The sequence below is a fragment of the Gopherus flavomarginatus genome, chromosome 16, assembly GCF_025201925.1.
Source record: "Gopherus flavomarginatus isolate rGopFla2 chromosome 16, rGopFla2.mat.asm, whole genome shotgun sequence".
Classification (NCBI taxonomy): Eukaryota; Metazoa; Chordata; order Testudines; family Testudinidae; genus Gopherus; species Gopherus flavomarginatus.
In genome coordinates, this window is record NC_066632.1 from 24,719,889 (window position 1) to 24,744,485 (window position 24,597).

General features: G+C 56.6%; 1 protein-coding gene across 18 annotated transcripts in view; it reads left to right on the forward strand.

Moving 5' to 3' along the window:
• The window catches only part of R3HDM2 (R3H domain containing 2), a 114,313-nt gene that overhangs the window by 73,767 nt on the left and 15,949 nt on the right, over positions 1-24,597 (forward strand). For 12 of the 18 annotated variants that reach the window (XM_050925397.1, XM_050925400.1, XM_050925398.1 and 9 more), the window contains 11 exons: positions 1,032-1,110; positions 2,223-2,282; positions 4,061-4,201; positions 4,617-4,725; positions 6,494-6,589; positions 9,600-9,631; positions 9,737-9,790; positions 13,399-13,619; positions 16,270-16,433; positions 21,561-21,650; positions 22,669-22,911. In XM_050925397.1, the coding sequence (XP_050781354.1) occupies positions 1,032-1,110; positions 2,223-2,282; positions 4,061-4,201; positions 4,617-4,725; positions 6,494-6,589; positions 9,600-9,631; positions 9,737-9,790; positions 13,399-13,619; positions 16,270-16,433; positions 21,561-21,650; positions 22,669-22,911 (1,289 nt within the window). The remainder of the gene's footprint in view (positions 1-1,031; positions 1,111-2,222; positions 2,283-4,060; positions 4,202-4,616; positions 4,726-6,493; positions 6,590-9,599; positions 9,632-9,736; positions 9,791-13,398; positions 13,620-16,269; positions 16,434-21,560; positions 21,651-22,668; positions 22,912-24,597) is intronic. The other 6 variants (XM_050925388.1, XM_050925387.1, XM_050925390.1 and 3 more) reach the window with 3 other exon arrangements.

The window sequence follows — 24,597 nt, forward strand, 5'->3', positions numbered from 1 at the left end:
TCCCTCTGGCCCTGGGGGTTTAGGGAACTGTCACCCCCTCCATGTTACCACTAAAGAAACTGAGGCATAGAGCTGTTCTGTGACTTGCTCATGATCGCGGAAGGAATGAGTGGCAGAGCCAGGAATTGAACCCAGGTGTTCTGGGTCCATGGCAAGTGCCGTAATCACAAGAGCAGTCTCCCTTCCTTTTGAACGGCTGTGATGAAGTGGGAATGTGCTTAATGTTTTCTCTGAATACTGTGTGGGTACCTCGGTTTCCCCTATGCAGTTCTTAAGTATCTAGGTGGTGGGATAAGGGTGTGTGATGGTTGCAGAGTCTTAGAGGTCAGGGGTGATGTGGTCTGCACAGAGAATGGCTGACACCCTGTCTTCTGGCAGCTGATGGCCTGAGCCCCTCTCTGCAAGGTGCCAACTGAAGGTGTTTGAGAACAAAGAGATCAGGTGACCTCCTGCCCCTGGGGAAAGAGACAGAGGCCAGGGGAGGGGCTGGAGAGTTTCAGTTTGGAGCTGGCTGGGGAAATGGAGAGAGCCCCAGCACTGGAGTCTGGGCTCCCTACCCCCCAAGATGGACCTGACTGAGGGGTCCTGTTTCTGTACCTACAAGCTCTGCTTTGGACTGTGTTCCTGTCATCTAATAAACCTTCTGTGTTACTGGCTGGCTGAGAGTCATGGTGAATCGCAGAACGTGGGGGGTGCCGAGCCCTGTCTCCCCCCACACTCCGTGACAACGGGCTAGTAATAAGAATCTTTAAACTGATAATTTAGGGGTCATTTCTCTACTCTAAGCAGAGTCAGCTCCATTGACTTCAGTGGCTTCGTACGCACTAGTGCTGGCAGTGACTGAGCCCTAGAGAGTCGCTCTAGGAATCCCATCGCTTCCCATTTGTGCTGCCTGGTTTAGGGATCATTGTGTTTCCGTAGCACTTAGAAGCACCAGTCCTGGATCAGGACCCATAGTCCTAGGTGCTGAATACACTCTGAAGAAAAAGCCGGGACGCTTCCCTGACTCTGTTCTGTTGGTGTTGTTTCAGATTCCAGCCAAGAATACACAGACTCCACTGGAATAGATTTGCATGAATTTTTAGTAAATACACTGAAAAAAAATCCAAGGTAGGTCACAAGATGGTAAAACCAGCGGTTGATTGAGCAGAGGGAGGAAGATGCAGTTAACCGATGCTCCACACTCCAGGGATTAAGGGAGGAGTGGCCAACCTGCGGCTCTTCAGAGGTTAATATGCGGCTCCTTGTATAGGTGCTGACTCTGGGACTGGAGCTACAGAGACCAACTTTACAGTGCGCCAGGGGGTGCTCACTGCTCAACCCCCTGCTCTGCCACAGGCCCTGCCCCCAAAGCCCCCGCCCCTTCCCCCGAACATGCTGTGCCCTCCCTCCTCCACCCTGCCCCCCTTACCCCCGGGCAGACGAGGGGCTGCTGATATGTTACTGTGGCTCTTCGGCAACGTACATTGGTAAATTCTGGCTCCTTCTCCGGCTCAGGTTGGCCACCCCTGAATTAAGGGAAGGGTTTGCATGACTGCAGACAAAAGGCGGGGCGGGGCGTGGGGGGCTGTCAGAAATCGCAACCTCCCTGGTGGTGGGTTTCCCATCTGGAAGGTCAGGGGGACTTGGATCTGAGTAGAACGTTGATAAACCCAGGCAAGAGTAGCAGTTGTTTCATTATTGCAGGCTAGTGAAACAGACACACTAATGCATTACGGATTCAAACTGAGGGAGGAAAAATAATTGGTTTGAATATAGGCAGGAAAGGAACCTTAATTGCTCTCAAATCCCTCCTCTAAATAGCTCTCAAAGACCTGTCTGTAGCGTGCCTGCCACAATATCAGTAATAAACAATATCAGACCGGCTGCCAATCACTGGTTAGGCATAAAAAATTAACAAGCTTGTGTTTCTGTCTGTACGGCCCCCACTGGCGCAAGAATCCAGTGGTCCCAGAAACACAGTCATCATGCAGCAATGGCTCGCCTTCAGCAGAAAAACTTGACTCATCATTGATTATGTATTTTTTTTTATACTCTGCAGCGGAGGGAGGGCGAAGCCTGTGTGTTTAATAACCTGGAGCTTTGCTAATGCCAGGGACTTTCTGTTTCTCAGGGGTGGAGGGAGTGTTAATCTGCAGTTCTCGACGCGCGCTGCGTTCTTCTCTGCTCTTCGAAATGTGATTGATTGATTTATTCTTCTCCTCTCCACTTTTTCTGGACAGGGATCGAATGATGCTGCTAAAGTTAGAACAGGAGATTCTGGAATTTATTAGCGATAACAAGTAAGTGGCCAGCGGAGTTTGCATGAAGCGACGCTGGTTGGTGACATGGGAGGGCGGAGGCGCTCTCACTCTGATGGGGAGGAGAACAATGCTCACACATATCTGATAAGAGCTGTTTGAAAACAGCCTGCTCCATCTGCTGTGCTCTGCGGCTCCCATTGCCACCGGATCTGAGCTCTTGGCAATACTGAATGTGTCTGTTTATCCTCCCACAGCCCTGGGCGGCAGGGCAGGGCAGGGCAGGGCAGGGCTGTTCGTCCCATTTCACAGATGGGGAACTGAGACACAGAGAGACTTCAGGGTCTGTCTTCACTGCACCTGGGTGTCTGGCCCCCTGGTCAGCCTAGCCTGGGTGTGAGCATCCTCACAGCAAAGCCCTCTCCGAATTGCTGGGTCCTCATTGGTTCTGCATTTGCTTGGGTGTGGCTTGGGGTGAGTCTTTGTCCTGAGACGCTCTAGGATTCTTTCCCAGTCGCTTGTGTCAATTCCAGGGTAACTTGTCTGTCCTTTGGGGGAGACTCCCTGGGGGAGGGAGGGAGGTGGCAGTGGAGGACTATCCACGCTTCAGAGACTTAGCCACTATCCTCACCGCAGAATGGGCAGGTTCCAGCAAGAGTTAAAGCAGACTCAAACTCTAACCCCCCCGCCCACTCCCCCAGCCGTGTAAGCTTGCCTGGGCTTGAAACACCTGGAAAACCCAGGTCAGAGGTTTGTCTGGATGGTGGGTGAGTTGGGTACTTGGAGGCAGAGCAGGGAATTGAGCACAGGTCTGCAGGCCAGCTGTGGCTTGTTCCTGGGCGTGGGAAGACTAGAGCCTTTCTCCAGCTAGCTGCTGTTTGCATCCAGACCAGGTCATAGTGACTGAAAGCACCAACTGTGTGAAATGCGTTTGGGTCCCAGGCCGGTTCCCAGGGCCCACGTCACAAAGGCTGGCTCAGCTGTTGGCAGGAGCTTATTAGCAGAGAAGCCTGGGAGCAAGGCAGACCCATTGTCCTCTTGCCCCCAGAGGTGCCCCTTGCAGGGCAGATCTGGGGTGCAGGGGCAGGCGTCTGGTGCTGGTGCCCTCCCTGTCTGGAGGTCAGAGCGAGAGCTCGGTGCCCAGCCCTGAACTCTCTCTCGCACAGACACTGGATCTGTCTGAACGTGATGCTGTCTGCTTTGAACTACACATTTTAAAGATGCTCCTGTTTTGGGAGGGCTCCTCTAAACAGGGGGCCTGAGATTTGAAATAATGGATTTTTTAAGGGTTTTCCTCTTGCTCTGCGGCAGCTCAAAACATAAAGTGCTTTTCGACCTGTCCTACTCTCCTCTCGTTCCTGCCCAGAGCGCTTGAGAGCACCTGTCCCTCCAGGGGCAGCAGCCTTCACACAGCCCGGGGGTGTAGTCGGGAGCTGTCATCGGGAGCTCTCCAATGGCTTTGCGTAGGAGATCAGGGTGAAAGAATTCCCTGCTTGACCCAGCTCCCATTAGAATCAGCTTCTGACCTGAGGCCCCAATCCAGCAATGCCACGAAGCACGGGATGAAAGTTAAGCGTGAATCGGGGCCAGGGCACATAGCTGGTTTTTCTTCCCTTGGGTCCCAGTTCTGCAGCGTTAAGCCCATGAGTCATCCCACCCCTGCTTTGGCGCGTGAAGTCGCTGAGACCAAAGCACGTGTTTAAATGCTGTGTTGAATCGGGGCCCTGGTCTTTCTGGGCTGAACCCTGTTTGTGTCAGGTTAATCTGGTCTGTTTAACGCAGTTTGAATACAAGGGCTCTGTCCCCTCTTCTGTTCTCAGCAATCAGTTCAGGAAGTTCCCGCAGATGACCTCATATCACAGGATGCTATTGCACAGGGTAGCTGCCTACTTCGGCATGGACCATAACGTTGACCAAACTGGGAAAGCCGTCATTATCAACAAGACCAGTAACACCAGGATGTAAGGAGAGCCCTGGGGCTGAGGGGAGGGCTGGGAAACCCCCTCCCTTCCCCGGCCTCCTACTCCCCACCGCACTCCTGGAATATTTCACAGCCTCATCCCGACAGGCCTGCAAAGGGGTGTGGAGAGTGGGGGAATGAAGGAGGAGGGAAGCCTAGAGACCCACCCTCCCAAATCCAAGTGCAGACATGGGTGGGGGCTTTCCCTTTCCTTGAATGCCCTGATGCCCCAGCCCACCTGCACTGGATGGAGCGATCTGATGGCAGCTTGAGCTGCCCAGTGGCTTGCAGCCTGGAACCTCTGCCCTGACCTCCTCTGCCTCGCACCCCCAGGCCTGCCTGGCAGCAGAGTAACACAGGGAAGGTTCTCGTTCACCTTCGCCTGCCCCTCATGACGGCGTCTTTCCTCCCTGCAGCCCCGAGCAAAGGTTCTCTGAGCACATCAAAGACGAGAAGAACGTGGACTTTCCTCAGAGGTTCATCCTAAAGCGAGACGATGCCAGCATGGACCGCGACGATAATCAGGTGAGTTTGGGTGAGAGGTGTCCAGGCCCTTCCCGAAAGCTGAAGGGGCGACTGCCGAGCTTTGCTCAGTATTTCTTGGCATCTTGGTCGCCTGGGAATGGGACCTGCCAGCGTTTTGATCAGTGAGTTTGGGGACATTCCTGCTTGCATGGGGGCAACTTGAAATCCCTTCTGGGTCTGTGCTGTCTCCTTCCACAGCTGTACTCCCAGGAAACTGCCACAGAGGCCCCTACTGGCTCTTCCAGCAGCAGGGGGCTAGTGGTTGGAAGGCAGATCCCCAGGCGCTCTGCAGCAAACTGGACCTCAACCCGTCAGCAGTTTAGGCTGAATTAAAAAAAAGGCCTTTGCTTAAATGATCAGCAGTGAAATGGTTAACAGCCTTGCCAGTGAATTGCCCTCTTGAGCTTTCAGAGTTGGCATCCTTTCCCCTCCGCTCAGGGCTTTCCCCTGGAATCCTCACCATGTTGCCAGGCAGGCGAGGGGCCCCCAAGGGCCGTGCAGTAGCGAGGAATTCCCCTGCACAAACAGTGAGCTCGAGCTGTCGCAAAGTCTCCCCTCAACCCCGCCAGGGCTGCCAGACGAGTAAGCAGCATTTCACGGGCTAATGAAATCAGCAGGGACCCTCGGTCCCTGGCCAGAAGGGAGCCTTCACTCAGAGGAGCGATGCAGCCTCCATGTGCAGGGACCCCTCGGCTCCATCTCCACACTGGTGGCTTCCTGCGGCCTGAGCCCTCGTGCCAGGCAGCCCCGCTCTGCTGCTTCACAGCCCCGCTCAGAGTTTGCTTTTGCTGCCCACCCTCCCCCTGCGCACCTCCTTCCTGCCTGCGCTTGGGATGCTGGCTACAGACTGGGAGAACTAAAACTTGGTGTGAGGCAGGTATCCTTTCTAAGGAGCCGTCTCATGCTCTTCTCTGCCGTAGCCTTCTCCTCCCAGAGTCCTCTTGACGTGTTCTCATCCCTTGCTTGGATGCTTGTTTTAGATGGTTCGCTCCCTGGGACAGAGAACCGCTGTTGCATGTGAGGGCAATCTCCCATCTTCTTCTTAGATCCTGCCTTGCTACCATGCTTCTCATGAGGCCTGGATCTTGAGTCCAAGCAACAGGGTGTGCAGGAGCTGGGAGGAGCTTTTACACTTTGGATTTTGCAACCTTGCTCTACCTTGCCATGGGGCCCTGCTTTGAAGCAGGAAGGATCTGATGGTGCCAGCCACCATTAGCATTGGGGTACGTCCACACTGCACCTGGGAGGTGTAATTTCCAGATCCAATAGATGTACACGCGCTAATTTTGATCTGGCAAGATCTCTAAAAATAGCAGGATGGACTAGCTGCCCCGGTGTAATCTTGTCTGAGATCCTAGATGGGTGGTCAGTGCCATCGCAGCTGAACTGCTATTTTTAGCACACTAGCTTGATCAGAGCTAGCACGTGTATGTGTCGCTGAGCTGGAGATTTTACACCTCCCAGCAGCTGCGTGGACGTACCCTTAGCAACAGAGGTGTGCGCTTTCCAGCCACATACAGCATCTGCAGCTGAGATCTCTCTCCAATCAGCTGATCCAAAGCAGAGCTGCTTTGCTCGACCTGGACACGTGTGCCAATTAAGACCCCAGAGCATTCCCTGCCAGCAGCAGTCGTTTGGGGCAGAGACCTTGTTGGATTATCAGAGCACCGGGCAGACCCCGGCACTGTGCCACATTGCCTTCCCTTGCTGCTACACTCGGGGTGCGTGGAGCCAGCGTTTAACCAGCCGAATTCTGCTGTCACTCTAGATCAGGATCCCATTGCAGGACGGGAGGAGGAGCAAATCAATAGAAGAGAGAGAAGAGGAGTATCAGAGGGTCAGAGAGCGGATATTTGCGCGAGAGGTAAGGCTGGCTGCTAGCAGGGCTTCCCCTCTTCATGGTTCTCAAGGGGCTTTTTCTTTGGTGCCCCTCACGCCCCAGCCAGCTGCCCCTCTCCCCCACTCTAAGCTTGTTGTTATAATTTTGGCGTGTGAATAGACATATGGGCTCAGTGGGTTTGCCATTTCACTGACCTGTCATTCTTGAGCGCGAGATCAGTGTTGCTAGGTTAGAAACGGGAGTGTGACAGGTTCCCCCTCGGGGCGCTACCTGGAACTGGGGTACCACTGGGCCCCCTGACGCCACCAGCCTGGGCTCTCTCTCGCACTGTACTGATGTGACAAGCTGCAAAGCCCTCCAGCCTGCACTTTCACCAGCATTCATATAGGTAGGGACACACCCAGCTGCAGCTACACACGGGCTGTCTAACCACCAGCTTCTCAGCTTGGGACGCTGGAGCAGCACTGTCCTGGTCAAATCTGGACAGTCTATGGGATTAATACCCGCTCCGCCTCTCCTGCAATGTGAAGGGAACAATGCACACTTGTGCTAACCAAGTAGAGATTTTCCCCAAGCACTCCAGGCAAAGCTCGTTGGTTTAGATTAAAACAAAAACAAGTTTAACTACAAAAGATGATTTTAAGTGAATATAGGGAATAGCAAACAGATCAAAGCAGATTGCCTAGCAAATAAAAAACGCAAACTATGCTTAATATACTAAAGAGATTGGATATAAATTAGCAGATTCTCACCCAAAGAGATGATACCTGCAGGCTGCAGATCCTTAAGCAGGGTGACCAGATGTCCTGTTTTTATAGGGACAGTCTGAGTTTTTAGGACTTTTTCCTTATATAGGCGCCTGTTGCCCCCCACCCCGTCGTGTTGTTTCACAGTTGCTGTCTGGTCACCCTATCCTTAAGGGCCAAGCTTGAAATCCCCAGGGGTTCTAGTCACAGGCTAGAAATCCGTTTAGCCTGGGTCCAGCACTTTCCCCCCTTCAGTCCTTAGAATCATAGAATTTCAGGGTTGGAAGGGACCTCAGGAGGTATCTAGTCCAACCCCCTGCTCAAAGCAGAGCCAGTCCCCATCCCCATATGGCCCCCTTAAGAATTGAACTCACAACCCTGAGTTTAGTGGGCTAATGCTCAAACCACTGAGCTATCCCTCCCCCTCCTTGTTCCTCAGGGGTTTCCAGGAGTCTTGTGTGGGCAGTGAAGAACCCCAGATGGTGTCTCTCCCCACCTTATATAGCTTTAGCATATGATGGGAACCCTTTGTTTCAAAGCTTGGTTCCCAGACCAGACTGTGGGAAAATACTGACATCCCAAGATGGAGTCCAGCATCATGTGGCCTGGTCACATGTCCTTGTAGAGTCATGGCAGCCATTACTCACATTGTGTGGAGTGTTCCCCAGGTAGGAGATAAGCTTCTCCTGAGGCCTGTTGTTCTCCCTAGTGGCTCATTGCTCTGAATAGACCCTTCCCAGCCAGTTATCTAGACTGAAAACATCTTGCCGAGTGGGCGTTACCCAGGTGTAACTACATTTGAAGCACAGATACATAGTCAATATCCATAACTTCAGAGACAAAAATGATACCTGCACACAAATAGGATAATCATATTCAGCAAATCATAACTTTTCCAATGACACCTCGCACGACTTACCTTGTATGAAATGCCTCATAATTATGCTATAACCATATCATAATAATATGACTAAGAGGTGCAGTGTCACGGGGAGGGAGCAAGATTTTTTGAAAGTGGCTGGTGATTCCAGGGCCCCACTTGACACCTTCTTTTCAGACAGGGCAGAGCACCTGCCCTCTGGGAACCCGGCCTTTTTCAGTCAGCTCAAATTGTGTACCCAGAATCTCCTGGCCCCCGTTTCTAATGTAGCCATGCTGAGCTAGCCGGTGAGGGAAATCTGACCGCACCCATGCGTCTGCGCCTTCCAGGGTGGGACTGTTAGGGGGTGTTTTTCTTTCTTTTGCTAAGTGGCCACCTGGAGTGGAAGTTCCTCAAGGAATTTGCTCCCTAGAGGCAGCCCCTGGAGGTAGCAATCAGCCCCCCTGGGGGAGGTTACAGGAGAGAAGTGGGGTGAGGGCAAGGTCAGTGCAGTGGTGCGATAAGGGCTGTGCTGAGCAGTGCCTGTTAGCAGCATGCTCTGGGCAGGATTCTTGTGCCAGGACAAACGGGGGAGGGGGGTTGGATTTAGTGACTGTTCCAAATGCTAATCTGCATCTGGGCTGGTTAATAACCTACTCCTGGCTTTACCTGCCGCACCCCCCACTCCCTGCGAGGGGTCCCAGAACCCTGAAAAGACCCCTGCGCCGAGCCGTGTTTCTGGCCAAGGGGACAGTCAGGATACAGCGCTCCGGGAGCTAGCCAGTGCTAATGGCCAGTTGCCCAGGGGAGTCATTGTCTAGTGACCCTTGGGAGACAACGTGCAACCTCTGGCAGGTGGGGCTGCATCTGAGCAGAGGGTAGGAAATGGAATGACTCAGCATGCAGTGTTCATTGGGAGCCACGTGCTGAACTCCGGCGACACTGCCGGGTGTGAGCCACTGACGTGCTAGAGAATGTGGGAACTATGAAAGCACTGCTGCATTGCCTAGTGGTTGGAGCAGGGCCAGGGAGTCATCAGGACTCCTGGGTTCTCTTCTGTGTGTGACGGTGAGTGAGTCCCTTCTTCTCCATGTTGCGTCAGCCAGTTTATAGACCAGCACTCTCTAGCACGGGGGATCTGGGGAGTGCTGGGACATCGTGGGGAGGCAGGAGCTAGAAAAGGTACCTGATGCTCCGGTGGTGGCCCTGGAATAAGAATCTAGACAGAAGTGCAATGTGTCCAGTGGCTTGGAGAGCCAGAGACGACAGGAAAGTAACTCATGAGTGTGCCGCAGCCCCTATCCCGAGCCCAGCCCCATCTAGCCCCCTCTGCGTTCAGACGCCCCTTTGTTTGTAATGTGCCAATACTGCTGCCTCATCAGTTATTTTCCCTTTTCTTTCCCCCTCCTCGGCTCCACCCTGCCACTAGACTGGTCAGAACGGATATCTGAACGACAGCAGGTTAGTACCAACCAGCGTGCGTCACAGCCACACCTGTAGCTTTCTCGGGGGAGGACACGGTAACCCTGTAACGATGCTTTTCTCTGATGTTAATTTAACCAACAGACTCGCCAGGGAAGGCTTTTCTTCTAGCTCTCACAAAAGGAGGCAGATTTTTAGGTACCTCTGTGTGGTTTCTTGCGTACGTTGTTCTGCAGCGTGAGCTCGCCCCATGCATGGCTGCTTGTGGCGTCCTTTGAGTCGTATCTTTTGCAACATCCGTTGTTTTTTTTTGTCTCCCAAACTAAATGGCTCTGGAGTCGTTTTTGCTGATTCATTCCAAACAAGGGCTGAAGGGTCGCGGGGGGAGGAGGGGAGACGAAAGGCTCATAGGATCACGAGCCGCATGGTCCCACCTGCCTCTGACACCTGTGTTCTCAGGGTGATAAACCCCAGCTGTCTAAACAGAGATTACATTAGCATCTCCTCACACGTGTGTGGTGTTTGGACGGCTGAGCCCTGGCGGTACGGTCCCCGGGTGTTGCGCCAGAGAGCCCAGGGAATCCACTTCAGCCGCCTTTTCTGTTGATTTCTTTTAACGGACGGACGGTTCCTTCAGACAAAAGGGGCCAGATTAAGAACCCAAAGGACTCTTTGCGCCTGCAGAGCAGACAGGCTAGGCCAGGGCTGGGGGTGCTCGGTGCACCGGCGGGGCTGTTCCCCAGGGTTGAAGGCTAGGCCAGGGCTGGGGGTGCTTGGTGCACCAGCGGGCTGTTCCCCGGGGTTGAAGGCTAGGCCAGGGCTGGGGGCGCTTGGTGCACCGGCGGGGCTGTTCCCCGGGGTTGGAGGCTAGGCCAGGGCTGGGGGTGCTTGGTGCACCGGCGGGGCTGTTCCCCAGGGTTGAAGGCTAGGCCAGGGCTGGGGGTGCTTGGTGCACTGGCGGGGCTGTTCCCTGGGTATGAAGGCTAGGCCAGGGCTGGGGGTGCTTGGTGCACCGGTGGGGCTGTTCCCCAGGTATGAAGGCTAGGCCAGGGCTGGGGGTGCTTGGTGCACCGGTGGGGCTGTTCCCCAGGGTTGAAGGCTAGGCCGGGGCTGGGGGCGCTTGGTGCACTGGTGGGGCTGTTCCCCGGGGTTGAAGGTGGTGAGTGCACCAGGAACAATTGGGAGCTGCTGGCCTAGGCAAGCACAGAGCTACGTTTCCCCCAGCAGCCGGAGGGTGGCAGGAAGGTGCCTGTAGGCAACAGCCGAGTCTGCATGGCCCATTCGCGCCCCCCACCCCTGGGAGGCTGCAGGTGTGAGCCCTGCTTGTGATGGGGGCTTTTGCGGGGGCCGTGGTACAATGTTTCAGAAGGGCCTAAGGGCTTTGGGGCCTACGTCCTCAGTCCTGCCGGCCATGACCCTTGTCTGCGGGGAGCTGGACTGACCTGGAGCTTGGCGGGTCTGTTGCCCTCTGTCATTCAGTGCCGGGCTCTGTCTCGCTCGCTCCCCGCCACCAGACCTCAGGGCCCCTGGGGCACGGAAGCCGAGCCCCCCGTTGTGCAGCACCATGGTGGCATCTCGGGCCGCTGTGCTTGCAGCATGTGCCAAGAATCTCATGGTGAGAAGCCGAACAACCGCTTGGGATTAATCTTTATTCCTTCCCACGTGGCGGTTCCTGTAATCTCGGCTTTCCGGCACTGCCACTGGGGCAGCGACATTCAGGGAGGGGCTGTGGGGGCAGCAGGGGAACGGCAGGTCCCCGTGCTCCTTAATGTGCAAGGTTCCAATGAACCCTGCTGCCAGTTCAATATTTCAGAACGTTCTCTTCGTGCTGTTCATTAACAGATTCCCTGCGAAGATCTCCGTGCTAATGAACGCTCCTGGAGCGCGAGCTGTAGCGAGACTAGCTGAGGGCGCGGCATGAGACAGCACTGGCGGGCAGTTGCTGTGCAGCAGGGTTTGGACGTGGGCACTGCGGAATAGCTCAGGGTATTAGCAAGGGAGAATCTGGAACCTATCCACCTGTAGGTCATCGGGGCCAGGAGGGGTCCGGTCTGGGGTGGCTGGCAGGTGTTCTCACCCGGCCAAAGGAATCGGGGATGATTGCGACAGAGGATTGAATAGAGACAACTCCCTCCCCCGTAGCTCCGAAAGGGCTGAACCGTCCCATTACAGCACGGGCAGGGGGGTGTTGGAAGCTGGTCCGACCCCTGCCCTTGCTGTAATGGGATGGTCCAGCCTCCCACCAGCACGATCTTCAGCGTTAGAAACAAAGCAGCACTCCGGTTCCCCAGCTGTTGGCCAAGCGAGGGCTGCGGAGGGCACCGGGTGTGGTCTGCAGAAGCGACTTAGACTTTGCTTAGCTGGTTATTTGCCCTCACTGTCCCCCCAGGGTGCTGCAGCTTCACCAGTCCGCCCCCTCTGCTGTAGGTGTCGAGCTCCCACTGGTACCAGTGGGTCGTGTGCAATGTGCATTCTCGCCCCATGGCTGGGAGCCGGGAGGAGGAGGTGGGCTCTGCTCCGGAGCCTGCATAGGCAAAACACCAGAGTAGGGAGCAGCCGCAGCCCGGGGGCGTCCCGATCAGCTGAAGCTGGTGTTCTGACGGGTGACACAACTCCACGAAAGCCCCGCCCCTCCCGCGGCATGGCGTCGTGGCACCCATTCACGCCCTCTTGGTTTTGCATGTTGGGTCCAGGCTCCCAGCCCAGAGGCCGAGGTGATGCCCTTTAGTTCAGCTCTGATGGTGCATCAGGAAGAGCCCGCAAAGTCCCTCTCTCCGCCTGGATGGCATTTGTGACAGTTCCCCAGGGACTGCTTCTGGTTCCGCTGCCCCACACGCATTCAAGATGACCCTTCTTCTGGGGGCGGGAGGGCTGGGCATGGGTCCCACCAACTCCACCAGCGTGAGCAAACCGCTCACGCTGCACTAAGTTACACCTGCCACCGTTTAATGGGCTTCCTCTGCCGTGGCACCCTTCTAACATCCAGCCCCCACCCTGGGGGAGGGGAAGAAATCTGGCCCCGTCCCCTGACCTCCGCCAGGAGCCGGTCGCTTGCCCGGAGGTAGTGAGCAGGCTTTCTTTTGGGCAGGGGGGTCGGGGGGCTGTCGACACTAAACTACAAAGAGCCGCACGACGTGGGCCTGGTTCCTTGGTATAGCAGCTGCTGCAGAGTAAAGGGACCTTGAGCTGGGTGGGTGTTAGTGTACGTGGGGGTCTAAGCCAGTGTCTCTGCCTCAGAAAGGGAGGGTCTGAGAGCTTGACCATTAGGGCATGTCTGCCCTGCAGTGGAACGAGGCTGCCGGCCCAGGCAGGCAGGCAGGCAGGCAGGGCTCGTCCGAACACACTACAAATAGTGGTGTGGACGGAGCAGCACCAGCAGAGGCTCAGGCTGGCCACCCAAGCTCAGACCCAGGGGGAAGAGTGGGCTTGAGCTTGGGTAGCCAGCCCGAACCTCCACCGGTGCCATATCCACCCAGCGCTTTTCAGTCTGTCTGCCCAGGCTCGCCCCCCAACTGCAGCGTAGGTGTCCCCTTCAGCTCCTGGTGTGAGTAGGGGGTTAGCCGGGTGCATGGGTCTCTGGCCAGAGCCAGCCCAGTCCTGCTCTTGGGGCAGCTTGTCAGTGGATCAGTTCGTTCCCAAGCAGCTGTGCAAGCGAGGCCGTTGGGAAAGCCCCAGGGACTCCTGCAGGCCTGCACCACCCATTTCCCGTGTCTGGTGCCGGGCTCCAGAACTCCTGCCGCCGCTCGCTCTCGTTCGTCTGCTCCCCTCTGCTGGGAGAGGCCCTGTAACCGCCGTGCTCTCTGCAGGGGGAACCGGGACGCTCTGAACCGGGCCTCGGGCAGCCGTCAGAGCAGCACAGAAAGCGAGCTGAAGTCGCTGGAGCCCCGGCCGTGGAGCAGCACAGACTCGGACAGCTCCATCCGCAACCTGCGCCCGCCCGTCACTAAAGCCAGCAGCTTCAGCGGCATCTCTATCCTCACGCGAGGGGACAGCATTGGGAGCAGCGCCTGCAGGACAGCCAGGCCAGGTACCGCTTTGCCAGAGCTGGGGCCCTGTCCCCGGGCCCACAGCACAGAGCCAGTGATTCCGGGGCTAGTGCATCTCTGGGCAGCTACCAGACACTGGGCCTTATCTAACATGTCACCGGGGGGGACTGGAACTGGTGATCTCCTCCTGGCCCAGCAACGTGTGTGTTCCCTGCGGTGCCACACTCCCATCGCATGGGCCTGCAGGTCCTGTGTCCCCCATTCCTCCCCCTCCGCGGATTCTCACTGCCGGAAGGGGACTTTGCCCAGGCAAGACAAACCATCCTGCGCTTTTCCTGCTCTCACGGGGAAGGAGCCAATAATTAGCTGATCTTGTCAGACTTAACCTAACAGCACGTCAGATGCTGCCAATTCTTAGAGAGCCACTAAACATGGGCTGGAGTTTCAGATGCACCATAATGGATTTCAACCCCCATGCCTGGGTGAACAGGTCTGAACTGACACTGGTCCCTGGCCCGGTGAGAGTGCCGGTTAAGGGCATCCCAGGGGCATTACTAGTGCTCAGACTGGTTCCTCATTAGGGAAACCAGCCAAACGTCACAGGCAGGAAAAGCAGCGTGCTGAATTTCCAGATGTCCTCAGGTGTTTTCAGTGGAGAAAGCCTGCGGTTTCATCATCACTTGAATGCAGTGGGGATGGCAACTGACAAAAACCTTAGTCAGCAGAGAATGAAATCCTGCTTCCCCCTTCACCCCAACGCTCCCTCCAAAGAGCTGCCATCACCGTGCTGGGCTGAGAATCTCATAGCTGAGTTCCGATTCGTTATTTAGTTTAGGTTAGTGAAGTTTTACATCATTTGGCTTCATCGCAACAACCTGCTCCAGTGAAGGAGTGAAGAACTGACCTTAGAATCTGCCGGGTGTCATTTCAGAGCATAGACTGGCCTTTAAAATGGAGCTGTTACCTTGTAACTCCAGGGCTGGGTGCATCCCATTGTGAGGCCAGGTTTTCTTAAGAGTTTGAGGCTAGATTTTCACTTGCCCAGCACCCACAACTGGGGCTAGATTTTCAAATGGTGGGAGCTGAGCTCTTTTGAAAATATGTGTAATTAGCGGCACGGCAGAGGATCTGTTCTTGCTATTTCTGGTTGCAGGGAGCTGTGCGTACTCTTTCCCGCGTCTGTGTCTTGGGTACGTGGTCTGATTTGGATTCACACTTCATACATTGGCCAACCAATTGAAAGTACCTTTTCTTTTTGCTCTGAAAAAAAGTAACTTGCAATTAAAGAAACCAACGTTCTCCAAGCCTGCTATTGACAAATGAGTGGGCTTGCTAAGCCCATGCAGGGTTAGGCAATTATTCTGCAGACTTACTACTTTTGAAGTTGGGAACATGTGCAGAAGAGGAGATTGTTAAACTCTGCAGCATGGATCCCTGCCACATGCCCATCCTGCTGCTTCCTGCAGTACAGAGCAAGTCACGTATTAGCCCTGGTTATAGCTGGGGCTCCAGTGAGGCGTACCTTTGGCCACGCCTTTCTTTCCTCTCTTGTTCATTTCTGATGATTGCCCATTGTTAGTGTCTTCATTGGTGAAGGGGGTTGCCTTCCGTCTTCCCCTTCTGTTCTCAACAGCCCCTCTCTGATCCAGCGCCGGAGGGAAAACGTTCCCCACATTATGTGCATGTGATATTTTATTCCACCAAATGAATGCATCAAATTGCTGCTTTTTCTATAGTAACCACTTTGTGCTGTGGAGCCGTCCAGCCAGCAGAGGTTTGCTCCTGTTTGCCCTGGCTCCTTCCCCAAGCTACGCAGGTGCAAGCTCCTGGCTCTGGGCATGTTTTTTCACCCAGTTGGAACAAGAGAGTTGGGGAATTGAACCAGACTCTGATGCCAGTAGGGTGACCAGAGGTCCCAATTTTATAGAGACTGTCCTGATTTTTGGGTCTCTTTCTTATGTAGGCTCCCGTTATCCCCCAGCCTCTGTCCTGATTTTTCACACTTGCTGTCAGGTCACCCTAGCTGCCAGGCAGAGCAAAATGTTCACATTAGCTCCCCCAAGCGTGCCAAGCGCTTCACACACATGGAATGCGAGATCCCAGCCCAGCTGCGGTTCGACGTTAGCGAACAGACCAAAGGGGGCCAGGAAAGCACCATTTTTTAATGTAACCTGTCAGTGCAGCATTTAAGCACCGTAGAAAGCTGCGAGCGCGTGCGCTGGGTGCGCCTACCCTGCGCTCCAGAGACGTACACGGGCAGGGTCCCGGGCAGGGTTGCACTTGCGTGGCTAGCCCGGGGCTGCTAGTGGTAGCGAGCTAGCTTGCCTACATGCCGCACCTCCTGCTTGCAGTGTGGACAGGGAAAGAGGAAGTGGCTTTCCCACCGAGCCGCTAGTGATGTGTTAGAACAAGCAGCCTGCCGGCTCAGTGGCTGCCAAGAACCCAGAGACCCCTCAGAGGGGTGGCACCGGCTCCTTGTCTGCCGCGATCTAGGAGCACATTGATCCCAGCGCGGCTCCCAGGGCAGAAGCTTTCTCAGGGAAGGGTTTCCATTTGGCAGGCAGACACAAATGTCTTTATACGGATGAATGAGCCTGGGGGGAACAGCCGGGGGTGGATGGGGAGCCGGCCAGCCCAGCTCACGGGTCCCTCTCCCAGGTACCGACACTACCTCTCGTCTCTCTGTTCAAGGTCTGTCGCTAGCCCCGGAAGCATGCAGCCAAGTCTCCTCGTCCCAGCCTGGCCGAGGGAGCTTCTTGCCATGCACTGTGCAACAGCAGCCACCGCAGCAGCACCAAGCACTTCCACCCACTCCCCAGCAACAGCCGGCGATGAGCAATCACCTGATCTCCCCGGTGAGTCACAGCTGTGTCCTCAGGCTCCCCCGCCCGGCTCCGGAAGGGCAATAGCTCCCAGCTCCAGAGGCTGAGAATCGGCTCTGTTGGTAGCTCCTGGGTGCAGATGTTTTGGGGGGGTTGCAGTTGCCTCACTGTGTCTTAGGATGGGGCTGTGCAAAGTGTCGGCTAACGGGGAAAGGCAGCCTGCACCGCTGGTCCAGCCCCCGATCGGGCCCTTGAGTTTGACTTCTAAAGGGGCTTAGCTGCCCAAATCCCATTGACTTTCAGTAAGTCAGACCCCAACGCCCATAGGCTCCTCTGAAGGGAGATGGAGTTCGCATTCCGGTTATATGGGCAGGGCTGTGATCTCCCAGCCAGAGGGGTCACTGCAGAGTGTTCTGTGGGCTGCACTGCCCACCAGTCCAGTGCCCATTGTCCTGCCTGCCCTGGTGCTGCCTCTGCCAGGCCTGTGGGCACCCGGCCTCGGGGTAGGGAGGGTTCACGCCAGCTGGACGCTGGGTGTGGATGTAGGGCTCTGCCCTCCTGGTGTAGGTGCGCCCCCAGACCTCACTGTGTTGCTCTGTCTCCCTGACTTTCCCGTGAGTCACACCTGCAGAAGTCTCCTGAAGAGGGTAAGTGGAGCTGGGGTCCTGAGCTTTGTATCTGCAAAGTGCCGCCAGAGCCATCAGTCCTGCGTGTGCCCCGGGAAGCCCAGAGTGGGTAGGCAAGGCCGAGGGGTAGAGCGACATGCTGCAGGCCACAGAGTCGGTGTTGGGAGCCAGGATTTCAGGCCTGTGCTCCGATCTGGCTCTCTGAAAGCTCTCCATCTCAAGACGCAGAATCCAGAGCCCTTCCCCTGCCATGGAGTGGGAGCAGGGAACTCCCTGGGTGAAATTTTCCCTTCTTAGCTTGAGGTTTTCCTTCCTTTGGAGCCCCAGATGGCCATGCTCTGTGCTGGCACCAGCCTGGTGCTTACCCCTCCTGAGAATGGGATCTGAGATTGGCAGGGTTGAGCAGCGTGGCAGTGGGATCGGGGAACCCAGCAGCTGTTGTCTGACCTCAGGCCAGGCCACTTGTCCTGTCCCTCTTAGCTCTTCTATGCAAACACCAGCAAAGGCTGCGCCATGCCAGCCTGCCCGCACTGCCACCCATCTGTGCCTCAGCAGGGCACGTGGCATTGCCTGGCTCCTCCTTCCTGTGGCTCACAGGCTACAGGAATGCCCTGGAGCTCTGGGCAGGTCCATACCCCCTCCTCTGAGAATCGCACTTATGCTCAGCTGATGGCCTGAGTAGGCCGGGTTGCCTGAGCTTCGTGACACAGAGAGCAACTTGCATCTGGCCTGCCCATAAAATGACATGAAAACAAAGCCTCATACGCCAGCTCCCAGTCCCCCTGCGTGCTCGGACCTGCAGCCCCCCTATAGGGACTGGCAGAAGCTGCTGCTTGTCTGAATTCTCCCGCTCTGCGATCCTGCAGCCGGTTAGCTTTGTCACCCAGCTGCAGTCAGAGGGAGCAGAAGGCCTGGGATTGAGCCCTTGGGGTAGAGGTTGGTTTCCCGTGTTTTAAAAGGCCCAGGTTCGTCTCCCCATCATTCTTGTCCTGGGTCACGCCCACGGGATGCTCCGCCAGCCAGGAGGGTCGGATATGGACCCACGGCCCTTTAGAAAGCACCTGCGTTTGATGTTCCTCCTGACGCAGCTCCGTTCTCGGAGTCTGCGGGAACCACGTCTCCGTGGCTGTCTCTCGCTGGCCACCCACTGCGCCTAAATGACGAGGCGAGGGTCGGTGGTGGTAGCCGGTCCCAGCCGCTGGCAGGGGAGTGCTGCATTGCCACCTGCGTACGGTGCCAGCTTTCACTCTCACTTTCTGATCGGGATGTCTCACTCCGCTCTGTTCTGAGTTCTCTGTGGATCGCTCCCAACGCTGTGTTTCTCTGTGGAGGGAGTTTGCTCGGTGTCCCCTTTCCTGCCCTCCCCATAGCAGGTTCCCCAAAGAAGCGAGGGGACCGTCATCCTCTTCTAGGGAGACAGTGTCCTGCGCAGGTCCATGGCTCCCCAGCCACTTCCCTGCTGTGTGCGTGACCGTCTGGGGCTTACCAGAATGGGTTCAATGCCACACGCTGTACTTGGGGTGCCCCCGGCGTGTGGGTCTGTTTAGGAACCTACCTCCGGGGAATGGCCAGAGACAGGCAAAGTGACACCTTGTCTGTGCTGGGACAGCTCCCTCTGGGGACTGGTGCTGATGGGAAAGCTAGTCGGTGTCTGCCCAGCGGCAGGCAGTCTCGTGGGAATTGTAACCTCTCTTGGGACCAAGGTTTTGTTGCAGGGGATTGTGGGAAGCTCCATGTTTGCCTTTCCACCCAGCTAAAAACCAGGATGGGGCCCTCCGCAGTAAGCTCTGTGCTCCTCCCTCGCTGTGCCAGCCCAGGGAGTCCACTCCGATTCCCTGCAGCCACAGGAGCAAGCTAAAGTGTGTTACCGCCAGCCTTTGTCCTCAGGGCTCCTAGGGAGCTGCCCTGGGGAGGGGCAGATGAGGCAGCCCTGGGGCAGTTGGAGACGGAAGAGGCTCCCAAGTAGGGTGACCAGATGACCTGAATTTCTAGGGACAGCCCCGATATTTGGGGGGTTTCTTATAAAGTCACGTATAACCCCCCCACTCCCTGTCCTGATTTTTCACACTTGCTATCTGGTCACCCTACTCCCGAGCAATGAGACTGGTGGTAGGTTTGGGGCGTGGAAGGGTCCTGTGAACGCCAGGGTTGGCCAGCCATGTCTCATTAGAGACTCCCCGTCTTCCATCTGGAGGGGAGCTAGTACAGCTCCTCCCCCCCCCAGCCCTAGATCGCCGAGGCCTCTCTGCCCCTCGGTGGGTTGGTAAACAGCAGAACTCGCACTGGGGAGCGGCAGGAGGGCACAAACCGGAAGCTGCTTGTAAGACCAAACCAAACGGATAGAAACTGGCCACCAACAAATGTAAACTTGAAATTAGGGGAAGGTTTCTAACCGTCAGCGGAGTGAGGCTCTGGAGCAGCCTTCCCAGGGGAGCAGTGGGGTCACAAACCCTAACTGGCTTCAAGACCCAGCTTGGTTAGTCTGTGGAAGGGATGGGGTGATGGGGCTGCCTACGATGGTATGTAGCCGCTCTGTGACTGCCAGCAGCAACTATCTCCAATGACCAGAGACACGACGCTGGCTGGGGGCGGCTCTAAGTTACTCCAAGGAATTCTTCCCCAGGTGTCTGGCTGGTGGGTCTTGCCGCATGCTCAGGGTCTAAATGGTTGTCGTATTTGGGGTCGGGAAGGAATTTTCTCCCAGGTCAGGTTGACAGAGACCCTGGGGGCAGGGTGGGGTGTGGGGCACGGGGTCACTTGCAGGTTTCAACGAGTGTCAATGGTGGATTCTCTGTACCATGATCTGAGGATGTGGGTGACTCAGCAGGAGGCTAGGGGCTGTTACAGGAGCGGGTGGCGAGGTTCTGTGGCCTGCAATGTGAAGGAGGCCAGACCAGCTGATCAGGATGGTCCCTTCTGACCTTCGGGTCTGAGAGTTGAAGAACCGGGGCGCTGAGCAAACTGACATAAGCACAACATGCGTTGCTAGGCGCCATGACAAGAGGCCCAGGCCAGTGCCCGTTTCTGGGCCCCGGCGTAACGCGCCCGGCAGCCGTTTGCCTTCACCCCAGAGCGCCAGTCCCCTCCATCTGACTGCCGCTGCGTATCCCACAATGCACCCAGCTCAGCAACGAAGCAAAGCACAGTGGGATACCCACCCCAAGTGCCATGCTCTTACTCCACCCGGAGTCCTAGCCATGTAGACCAGCTGATCCGGGTTAATCAGAAAACAGCTGACTGTGTGTACGCAGCCAGTGCGTACCGCCTCCTCCAGACACCTCGCCCGCCAGCACTCAGTGCGACTGGAACCGCTCGGCGTAGACAAGGCTGGAGACTCTGCGTGGTGCGTGGCTGGCTTCCTGCCCAACCGTGCCCTGATCCAGGAGGAGTCGGCGCTGATCCAGGGCTTGCAGGGAGAGTTGGTCTGCGGGTTTGGGGGGTGGGTGTTAGCCCCCAGCGAGAATCGCTTGAGAAAGCAGCTCAGCAGAACCACAGAGGCCAAGCATGGCAGCTTCACTCACTGCTTCTCCTCGCACCCCCAGGCCGCTATAACTCACCAGGCGCGGCGTGGTGCCAGGCTGGGGTTCAGAGCTGTGCGAGCTCCATGGCACAACTGAATGGAAGGCAGCAGATGTGGCTTGGAATGGCAGGGGCCTTGGTGTGCTGAACTGCTCCAGCTGCCCCAGTAGCTGGGGGGGAGGGGGCCTTGCTTCACACACATCCCCTCCCAAAATGGCCAGGACAGGGCTCTTCCCCCCAGCAGTGGTTGATTTCCCCGTTGCTTTGTCCGAGGTCTGGTGGGAGTTTGGGTGTGAGCCCCTGGGTGTTTGCAAAGGCTTTGGAGGTGCAGCATGGCCAGGTCTTGCCGTGTCATCGCATGTCTTGGCTAAAGCCTCAGCTCCCAGAGTCCTGTGATTACAGGAGACTCTTAGCCCTGCAAAGCTTGGAACCAGGGGGTGAATGGGAAGAACCCAGCACTTCCCGGGGGTTGAATTCTCATGGGTTTGTAGCTGATTTCATGGCAGGTTGGGTTACATGGGGTTAGCAGCATTAAACTACGGTGCGGTCAGTGATGAGAAAAATCCGCCCAAGTCCAAGAATCGTCGGGCAGCTGAACAGCCCCTGAAAGGGACCATGGCTGAAATGGAGATGGGGAGCAGCGGGGGGGAACCCCAGGAGTGGCATGAGAGGAGTGCGGGATCTCTGTCCCTCTGCGCCCAGCAGTGGTGCCTGCGTGGGGGTAGAGCAGAAAGTGTCATTGTTTGTATGGGGGTGAGAGCTGCCTCCTCCCCGTTCCTCTTCCCCCCATTCCAGCCCCCCACAGAGACAGGCTTCCCCAGCTCCCCAGAGCATCCATTTCTTTTTCACAGTGATATGAAAAATCGTAGCTTTCTGCAGCCCCGTTTGCCTCCTCGGTGCGTGCCTGTGTGTGTGTCTGGAATGAGCTCGGATGACTAACCTTGCCCTTCCTTCTTTCTCTCCCTCCCCATTACCCCCCCACCTCTCTCTTCTCTCCCCTCTCTGCTGGTCTCAGCCGGTCCCAGCTCTGCAGCCTGTTCAGTACTCTGCCAGCTCCTGTCCCCAGGTCCTCCTGCCCGTGTCTCCGCCCCAGCAGTACAACGTGGTATAACCCGTGTCTGTCCTGTGTGTGCCGTGTCTGTGTTGTGCGAGCTTTGCTAACCCGGGCTGTTCTGCAGGGCCCGACTCTCCGGGAGGGGGCTAGCGGAGGGGCAGGGCTGCTGTGGGGTTGCAGGCAGTAGCCCTGGTGGCTTGTGTTAAATGTGGCTTGAGAAGCAGGTGTGGACTCCTAGGCAGCGCCAGACTGAGCATGCTCACCCCCGTCCCATCGCCCGGTGCTTTGGCCCCGGGACCCCCAGCCTTCGGTGGTTGTGCTGTGGGCCACTCATCCCGTGGGGCTGTCTCGAAGGGGGGCTGGGAAAGGAGAGCACCGTGTGGTAGGAGGGGGTGGACGCGCTCCCTTACGCAGCAGTGAGCAGATGGCGCTCGAGCTGACGCAAGGGAAAGAGGATGGGGGGGCTGCCCCAGCATTTGGGGATCATTTTGCAAATGCCTGATGTCTGGATTCCCAAAGCAGCCAGCGGGTGCTGCCTGTCAAGCTACTGACTGACTGCACAAGCAGCATCGGACCCATGCCCGGTCGCCTCCATCCATGCGCTCCGGTCCTGTCCCTGCTGGTCTTTGCAGGTGCTCAGCGGGGAACAGTTCTGGAGGCAGCATTGCAGGCTGCGAGCAGCAGCGACCAGCTGCCCTTTGGCTCAGCAGTGCGCGGCGTTAGCCTGGGGCGGGCTGGGACTGCCAGGGCAAGATGCGGGGAGGGCTCTGAACTTTAGGGCAGGCCCCGAGGCCTTAAGAACTCGGGAGGGGGGGGAACACATTACCCTTTATTTAGCGACTCCATCCTCCCAACCCCTGACACAGACCCACGGCTCCTTGCTTCCAGCCCCAAAGGCTGTTTCCTGGCCGTGCAGACGTGATCTGCCCACGTGCCATGCTCTCGACTGTGGGCTTCTCCCGAGGCGGCTCAGAGAGGGGAAGAGGGGAGCAGCTTCACGTCCTCGCTGTTGGCATGACCCAGAGATACCGGTGCCCATGCTCTGTTCTCCTTCTCCCTCCGCCTGCAGGCCGAAGAGCTCAGCTCCCCCTTTGGGCAGATCAGCCTCAGCCGTCAGGGTTCCACAGATGCTCCGGACCCGTCCTCGGCGATGTTCCAGCCACCCCTCATCTCCCAGCATCCTCAGCAGACGGGATTCATCATGGCGTCCCCAGGACAGCCCATCCCTGCCTCCAGCTACTCCACCTCGGGACACACGGCCCCCACTCAGCAGGTCCTGCAGCCCCAGGGCTACCTGCAGCCTCCCCAGCAAGTAAGCAGCAGGGGCTGGGACCATGTGCGTGGCCTGGGGCGAGGCAAGCGCCAGGTGTTGGGGTGAACTGGGGGGCACCCCCTGGGAACGGAGCATCTAGTCCACATTGGGACTCAGCCTGCATCCTTTGCGCTGGTTATCGGGTGTTGCAGAGGCACAGCCGGGCCTGAGTCACTGATCAGTGCTGCAGACACCCCAGAAAGAGACAGTCCCTGCCCCACAGCACTCGCTGTCTTGGAGTCTGCACGGGAAGGCTAGATCGGTAGGAATTACGGTATGAATGTGACCTCCTGTGGTCTACCAGGGGGATGTTCTCGGGCCAGGTCTGCGCTCAGACCTCTGCTGGCACAGCGGTTGTTCAGGGCTGGGATGAGCTCAGAACCAACAGAGCTTTGCCAGCAAAGCCCCAGGGCAGTCCCAGCTATGCCAGGAAAACTGTGCTTTTGCCAGTATAGCTAATTTCACTCCCAGGGCTGGAATAAACTGTATCGTTCTGAAGCTATCCGCTGTGTCCACACTTGGGGTGCTTTGCCAGGATAGCTCTGCTGACAAAACCTTCCAAGCACAGACCCAGCCTTACTCTGGTGTGGGAGGGGCCTTTTCTGGGTTTAGTTTATAGAAGAAGGTTAAGCTAAACCGGAAAACCCCCACTTTTACTCCCAAATAAAAGTGTCTGCTCGGCAAATTCTAACTGCACCATAATCAATCAGGCTTTCGAGTATAGGCCAAGCCCTGAAGATAGGTTTACGGGTACTTGCGTGGGCAACAAAACTTTGGTGATGGGCTCTTGTATCTAGTTCTAACATGACCCAAAGACTGGATGTTGAATCCTGCACATTAAGACTGGAAATAGGACATTTTGACCAATGATGGGAATGAACCATTGGAACAACTTGCCGAGGGCTGTGGCGGGTTCTCTGGCCTTGGCGGTTTTAAATCAAGAGCCATGGATGGTTTTTCTACAAGAACAGCTGTAGTTCAACCAGGAATTATTTCGGGAAAGTCCCAGAGCCTCTGCTATCGGGGGTGAGACTAGCCCATGAAAGGGGAGAGACATTGGGGTGGAGGGTAAGAAAGGACACTGGTCAGCATCCATTGGGAAGGGGATTCTCCTTCACTTCCTGTCCTTCGCTCTTACACTGCACAGCACCACGCTGTGCATCACCTCCAGACATGGCTGCAATCTGGGGGCGGGGGGCAGTGATGGGATCCCTGCGTTCAGGTCAGAGAGAATCCCAGGTACTGCGGGGCTCTTGAACCTAGTAAAGGAAGGTGGAACACGAACCGGCGGCTGGAAGGTGGAACCAGCCCCGTTCCAGTTGGCAGAAAGGCCCCGCTGTTTAGCAGGGTGGGTGATGAGCTCTTGGAAGCGACGGCCAAAGGGAGTGGGTGAGTCTCCCCCTCTGGATGGCTCCACAGCCAGCCGGGCTGGAAGATGCTTTAGTCGAACGCGTTGCACAGGATCACTGGGTGACGTGCTGGCCTGTGATCTCTACACTGATGCGCTAACGGGCTCGTCTAGCCTTACACTCTAGGGATCTATAAAGAAACAGCGTAAGGCCCCGGCCCTGCAGCGTGTCCCCGCATCGGTAGGGTTCCAAAGTGCTGACACTGTGGCCCGGCGTGGGCAGGAGCTGGGGCCTCCTGAACCTGGGCTGCTGGGTGAGCAGCAGCAGGAGACCAACT